This window comes from Centropristis striata, chromosome 12 (assembly GCF_030273125.1).
Source record: "Centropristis striata isolate RG_2023a ecotype Rhode Island chromosome 12, C.striata_1.0, whole genome shotgun sequence".
Classification (NCBI taxonomy): Eukaryota; Metazoa; Chordata; class Actinopteri; order Perciformes; family Serranidae; genus Centropristis; species Centropristis striata.
In genome coordinates, this window is record NC_081528.1 from 38,258,325 (window position 1) to 38,265,452 (window position 7,128).

Sequence of the window (7,128 nt, forward strand, 5' to 3'; positions counted from 1 at the left end):
TATCTATCTATCTATCTATCTATCTATCTATCTATCTATCTATCTACTTTTTAAGTAACATTGTCAGTGTAAGACTTTTACTAGAAAGGCAACATTTACACAGGGGTTTTATTTACTTTTAAAGAATCTGAACACGTCATGCACAATTGTCAAAATCCCTGAATAAAAATCAATATACAGGTGGTTTCAAATTTACAGTAGATAGTGTATTTGTATTTGTAATCTTTCCTTCCACATGCCATCACACTGTACAATAACAAATAATAGTCTGGTTCATTACATACTGTCTATGCACTTTATGAGTTCTTTATGCACACTGTTCATTGCACCTTATTTGTTTCATAGCACCAACATTTTTATACTGTATATTCATATTTATTCTGCACTGGAATTCTATTCTACTCCTTAATACATACTCCTTCTTTAGACACTTTATTTTATTGTATTTTTATATTTTATTGCTTGAAGTATGCCTAGGTTGTTCTTTTTATTTAATTGTCATTGTCTCTGTGTGTAATGCTGCTGCTACACTGTAATTTCCCAGCTTGGGATAAATAAAGTATCTATCTATCTATCTATACTCTTATTTTGAATGTCCGAAAACCCCGTTTCCGGAGCCGTCCTAGCTGGCTAAGCTACAGGCGGCTAACGCGAAGCTAAAGCATAGCGGCCCGGTTGGCAGCGTTGACAAACGTTAATATCACGTCCACAGGAGGGATTTATTCTGTTTTACAGCACACAGGAGATAAAAAGACAACACTACTACCAGGTATGTGACGTCATGAGGGGTTTGACTCAGTGTAAAACAGTGTGAAACAGTGTAAAAGCGGGCCGTCGTCTCTGCAGCCCCCCTTCTCTTCTCCTGGATCCTAAAGGCCTTTTCCTTGTGTCCTGGAGGAGACAGAGAGCCAGGCTGCAGCACCAAACTGTTACACCACAGCAGCATGTTTTAATGTGGTGGAGCACTCTGAGGTTTAATGCAGTCTGGAATCTGGTAAACAAACATGTGAAGGCGTTAAAAGCAGCTGTGATTGGGGGGGAGGGGGAGGGGCTCCGGGCCTGTGTTCATGTCTGCAGCTTCATTCACTCTCTCATCTGCTGTGTTTCTCTGTTTCCACAGTGGGAAGACGTCTCGCTGCTTAGTTCACCTAGTCCCCTGAATGATTGCGGCTTTTGCATTGTCGGGACCTGGTGCCAGATGACCAGCGGACCTCTCCCCTCACCATGATTCCCGTCAGCTACCACAGCATGCGGTCTCCCGTCAGCGGGCACCCCACCAACCTGGTCCTGGATCGCGTTTTGAGCTCTACTAACGTGAAGGGGTGCCAGAAATGTGGGTTTGCTTGCACGGACCCCGCAGAGTACCGGAAGCACATGATGGAGCATGGCGGGACTCAGATTGACTGTTTCTACTGCAACAAAGTGTCCTTCAGTGTGTCGGAGCTAAACGCTCACATGAAGGAGCACAAATCCAAGTATCCGTTCATCTGTCCCCACTGTGGCCAGGGCTACATGAGGAGGCTGTGCCTGGTCAAGCACATTGATCGTTTGCATAATAAAAGCTTAAGTCAAGGACCTGCTAAGGCTGGCGTGACTAAACTCCCACATGTTGCTGTGTCCGGTGCCTTATCCTCCAGTGTGCCCGTGGCTGATACGTCACTAATTCGACCCACTGTTCGGGTGACGGTTCCCTCGCTGAATGCTCCTGCAGTCAGGCTGGGGAAAGAGGAACATAGAGGGAAAACACTGGACACAAATCTCTCTAACGCCACTAATGGTAACGCGGACCTGTTGACCCCTTTGAGCGGACTCATTCAGCACAACAGGGCTCTGACGGTCTCTCTCCCAGAGGAGGTGACCATCCCTGCTGGGTGTCTGGTCGAACTGGTTGAGGTGAAAACTGTTAACGGGACGAAGGAGCTGAAGCTGAGGCTGGTCTCCCAGCAAGAGAACGAGTCTGTGATAAAAGACACAAGGACAACAGTCAGTCAGAACTCTGCACTGGGAAAGCCTTTCTTAACCTCAATTAGTCATCCCCACGCAGTAAAGACGGCGAGTATGGGCATGTGCCTCACCAACGGGAAAGGCACTGATACTAAAACTGTCAATTTGGAGCGACCGGCTGCTGTACCAATTATAAATATTTCCAAGAACATCCCTAGTCAAGTAAGCAGAGAAAAAACTGGATTGAAAAGAACTTCACAAGAAATAATCAACTTGGAATGCCACACAGTCATTCCCAACAAGATTCCCAAAAGCACTCTCCATCCTGTGAGGGAGGTAAACAGTGGGATCAAAGTGTCTCAGAGGGAAGCGGTGAACCTCGCTGCACCGATGCCCTCTGTCATTTCCAGCAGGAGTATCAACGGCTTGCATAACAGCATGCATCCAGAAAACATGATGGCGAGCGTTTCCCAGAGAGTGACGGATGAGAGGAGGAGTGTAAACCCAGCCAGGAGGGTCGGGGAAGTTAAAATCCTTCCTCGAGATGTTTCTGCACCGGTGAAGCTGGAACCTGGAGAAGTGGGCCAAACAAAATCTCCTTCAAAATTAAAGATGAGGCCGCAAAAAGTTTTGGTTTGCAAGAATAATGCAAGTCCATCTTTTTCAATGCCGGTCAAATCACTGCTGCCCTCCAAGCGCACAAACTCTAAACTCTCAGCTTGGACCCAGGAAGCCCGGTTCTGTGACCGGGCTGGAGCTGGAGAAGGAGAAGTGGCGGAGCCCGAGGGGTTCCCCGTCATCTCTTCTGTGTTTTCATTGAGTCAACAACCAGAAGACGTCCAGGGCTCCATGCAGCCGCTGGTCATGGCTCTGCGGGGCATCGTGATGGATAAAAGCAGCAGCTCTTGTGCAAAGGTGGATTTAACAAACAGCGGCGAGCAGGTGAAGCAGGTGAAGCAGGTGCAGACAGTGGGCTTCTCTGCTCAGGTGGCAACCAAACAGAGCTCCAACATGTGCAACGGTTCACTGACGGAGCGAAGCAGTGAGTCTGTTAAAGTGGAGCAGCAGGATAAGGTGGTGCAGCACCCGCCTGCTCTGATCCACGTCAAGAAGGAACACAGCAGCACGACGCCCAGAGACGATAAGAAATGCAGCCACACTCCTGCTGTAAAGCCTCCAGCAGATAATAAATCTGTTCCCACACAGGTAAACACACCTGAGCTCCAGCAGCAGGTGTCTAAAAGTGACCAAGACATCTCTTCAAAGTTCCTGACTGTCTCTCTGAAAAGGGTTCAAGTAGGGGTGTGGAAAAAAACCAAGAAGGGACTGAAGCTCAGAATATCCAAATATAAGACTCAGGGACCTGTGGGCAGTCCCAGTGACTGTACCGTTATTTACCCCATGCCACTAAAACAGGACCAGCTGGTGAAGCGGCCGAGCCCCAACCAGCCCGTGGTGGTCCTGAACCACCCCAAGCCCCGGGCCAGCGTCCAGAGAGCCTCAGCAGACACTTTAGCTGACACAGCAGCTTCTGACGTGGCCCCAAAGTGCCAAATCTTAAAAATGAGGCTGAGCAAAGTGATGGGGCAGAAGTATGAGGTGATGGGCTGCACGGTGGGGGTCTTTCCATGAATCTATCAAACATTATATCAGTGGTGTACATAACTAGTATTACAATAGGAAGACCTAAAAAAAAAGAAAAATATGAGGCAGTTGTGTTCTTTCTGAGAGCATGAGGCGTCTGATTATCACTGAACATTGTGTTATATGTATGTTGTTAATATAGGCATGGGATATGGAATATTCATGGTATGGGATGGGAGGAGACCATCTGCTGCAGGAGACTGCAGTCAGAGATACTTAGATGTTAAAGAACTAAAGTCTGAGGAAGCAGTAGATCAGGAGAGTTGAGGCTTGAATGCATGCTGTTAATTTAATAGAGACACTGATGGTAGTTGTTGTTTTACCCGTTAGCATCAGTCTTTTTTTTAAGTTCATCTGGCTCCTTTTAATCTGAATTAGATGCAGTAACCTGAGATAATCAGACCTTATGGTAAGAAATAAACAGTATCATGAATATAAAGAACTTGCGCGGCTTCCAATATTAAAGTCCCTGTGAGACTAAATAAGAGTGTCTTTAACTAATATACTGTAACATATTTCCCAGTGAAATTTAATATTTGGGGGCGTACAGTTTCAAGAGGCATTTAACACAATATCTGCACATTTAATCTGACCGCTGACTAGTTATTGACCAGAATACGGAGCTCCAGAGAGCCGACGTTGTTCCACACATGCAGAGATTGACCAAAGCCGCCCTGAAACACACCTCAGACTCTTTGATTTGGACGTGAAAACCTTGGTTATGTATTGTAAACCACAGATATTATGAATGTTAGTGTTTCTACCCACTGATACTCAAACATACATGTCATGTCTCCAATCAAAAAGACATGTACTTTGATGTAATATTGCTGAGATACTGATTCATTTGACACACATTTGGCATAAATCAACAACCGTTAACAGAAACGCATGTTAAAATGTATTTTTCACTACAGGAGGGAAAATGTTTGGTGGAACTTATGGCGACAAGTTGTGTGGTTTTATTTTTCACTTTGATTTGTCTGTAGCCATCACTCTCTTATTTATTTCTCACCCATCGTAGAGTCTTTTGCATTAACTTCTCTTGTGGAACGTCGACTGCTGAGTCGGTGTCGCTTCTTATTTTTATTTTTATTTTTATTTTTGCTAGAATGTCTCGACAGACAGACAGCCAGTTGGTAGTCGGCCTGATACTGTATGTGCAAGGATTGTGTGATAGATAGTGACTTAAATTATATATTAAATGAAAATCTTTAAGTAAAATTAAAATATTTGGCTTGTGACATATTTGAAGGTTTAATTTAATGTGGGTGAAACCTCACATGCAATAGTTTACACAAAATGTATACAATTTTAAATTGTCTTATTGAAGTATAAATCCCTATTTTTCTCTTTCTAATGTTCAGAGGCAAGGACATTTTCCCCCCAGAGAACACTTACAAGCCTAAAACATGTTTCCCTTCAGCAGCGAGCCCCTTTCTCCAGTTGTTGTGATGCTGGCTGCTTGTAAAGACGTTTCTGCTGCTCCTGCATCCAAAGAGTCAAAGTTTCAGAGTCATAGTGCAGCTCAATGTCAGATATATCTGAGCCAAATCTGTGCCCGGTTTTAAGTTCTGTGCCTCATAAAACACAATCAAGGGGGCAAGAAAAGTGTAATTGTGATGTAAAATGCCTCCAAATTTCAAACAACAGCACTCCGTATGGGTCAGTAGCCGAGTGGTGCATTCAGGCACTCTTTGCATAGTCGTACATTTGGGAATGGTCAGCAGTCACTGGTAAATTCATGAACTGGACCAATGAAAAGTGTAAATGATGGAAGCTGGGCATACACACTACTTTTTGTTCTTTTTTTATCACTTTTGTAAATCATGGGCTGTTGCAGAGAAACGGACAACATATTTGTCCTTTATGTGCTGTGTGAAATGAAATGTCAGTTGTATTGTAAACTTGAAATGTGCCCCAGTTTCTCACCAGTATTTACCACTTTGCTGCCAATCGTCTATGATAAACTTAATGTTTTTGACTTTACCAGTTGACAGTAGTGCCTGAGTGTCCCGATCACTTTGTGTCTGTGTGACCAGAGCTCAAAGCTCCAATTTTATTATTGGTTATTCCTAATAGTCTCATTTTAGAGTCTCATGGCATCCTCAACATGAGAATTATTATTATTAAAATGAACATGATTACCGCATTAAGTGTTTGTTTTCACAAAAACATAGTTTGTAATTGATGAAATGTATTTTGTGATTAACTTATTTTAGGGAGCCGTCCCAGAGGAAAGTGTTAAAGTCATCTAGCCATGTTTTATTTCATCTTTTTAATATCACAACACCATGTGTAGCCTCTCTGAAAGCAGCCTGATTAATGTACCAGAAAGACACATACTTGCATTTTATCTCATGTACATATACTGAGTGACTATGGGGATTCTGGGAAAACTTCTGCTAAACCTTGTATATTTTTCAAAACCAATCAAAGGGTCACAAAGTCTTCTTACCTGATTCTGTTCAGGTGTGTTTCTCTTGTTAAGCACCTGTCTGTTCTTGTTTATAATGTAACCATGATGTATGAGGTGCTAGACCTATGATCCATTTATAGGTTTCGGTTGCCCAGTTATTTTTGTGTATATATGTTTTTGATCCTTCAACAGATTTTATTGTGTAAATAGCTATAAATATAAAATGTGATATTAACTGGTGTTCATACTGTGTAGGGAATGGTTAAAAACATTCCACAGCTTCCACAAAAAGCTGTTTTATCGTGCTTTACATTCTTAACACTGCAGTCTGAAGCTGCCGTGCTGTATTGTTTGTTATAAATATATATATATATAATTATTTTAAAGTTGTTTAAGGGTGTTTTTGCTTTGCCTTTCATTCACTCATTTGTGTTAGAATTACCCATGTTACTGCTAAAGCTGTCCTTGGTTTTACTACATTCTCAATGTGCATTATCGTGTTCCATGCTTTTATAATAACTATGTAACTTCTCTTTTTTCTATTAAAAACACGATCAGAATCTGGATGGCCTGGATGTATTCTTTTGTTCAACATTGCATAAAGATTTTTTATGTTTATCACAAAACTGTAAACCAAAACAGCTAAATGGACTTCAAACATTCCTAATTAATTTTTGAAAATGATCTTTTGTCAGGCAGAAAACAATCAGAATACAGTGTTTATAAACACCAAATTAACTAATAGATTTTTAATTCAGGATAATTATCACCAGAACAAAGGTGGTATGAAAATATTAGCATCAAAATATGTAAAGTAAAAGTACTCGGTTATACATCCCATTTCAGAAACCTGCATTAATGTTTACATCATAATAAAATGACAGCCGGTAAAACTGTCCAAAAATAATTCATCATATTCTATTAGTATTTTCTATTTTGTGTTAATATTCTGAATCTGTAAAGTATCTATTTACTAAAGTTATCAAAAAATAAATGTGAAAAGAATTATAATTGCCAACAAAATGTGGTAGTGAAATAAGAAAATTCTCAAGTAAAGTACAAGTACCTCAAAACTGTATTTAAGAAAAATTCTTTCTACCACTGATGGTGACTACTTTATA

At 41.6% G+C, this 7,128-nt stretch overlaps 1 protein-coding gene across 2 annotated transcripts; it reads left to right on the forward strand.

Moving 5' to 3' along the window:
- The first annotated feature begins 642 nt into the window (after positions 1-642).
- Positions 643-6,571, forward strand: LOC131982062 (zinc finger protein 518B). 2 transcript variants are annotated; one of them, XM_059346624.1, is made up of 2 exons: positions 643-769; positions 1,121-6,571. In XM_059346624.1, the coding sequence occupies exon 2, from the start codon at positions 1,225-1,227 to the stop codon at positions 3,574-3,576; it is 2,352 nt and encodes a 783-aa protein (XP_059202607.1). In that variant the 5' UTR covers positions 643-769; positions 1,121-1,224; the 3' UTR covers positions 3,577-6,571. The 2 variants fall into 2 exon arrangements, with proteins under 2 accessions (XP_059202607.1, XP_059202608.1); XM_059346625.1 differs by lacking the exon at positions 643-769 and adding an exon at positions 796-994.
- Positions 6,572-7,128: the final 557 nt, after the last annotated feature.

Bases quoted from the DNA above. Each gene is read 5' to 3' on its own strand.
- LOC131982062 (XM_059346624.1), top strand. From the start codon at position 1,225: ATGATTCCCGTCAGCTACCACAGCATGCGGTCTCCCGTCAGCGGGCAC.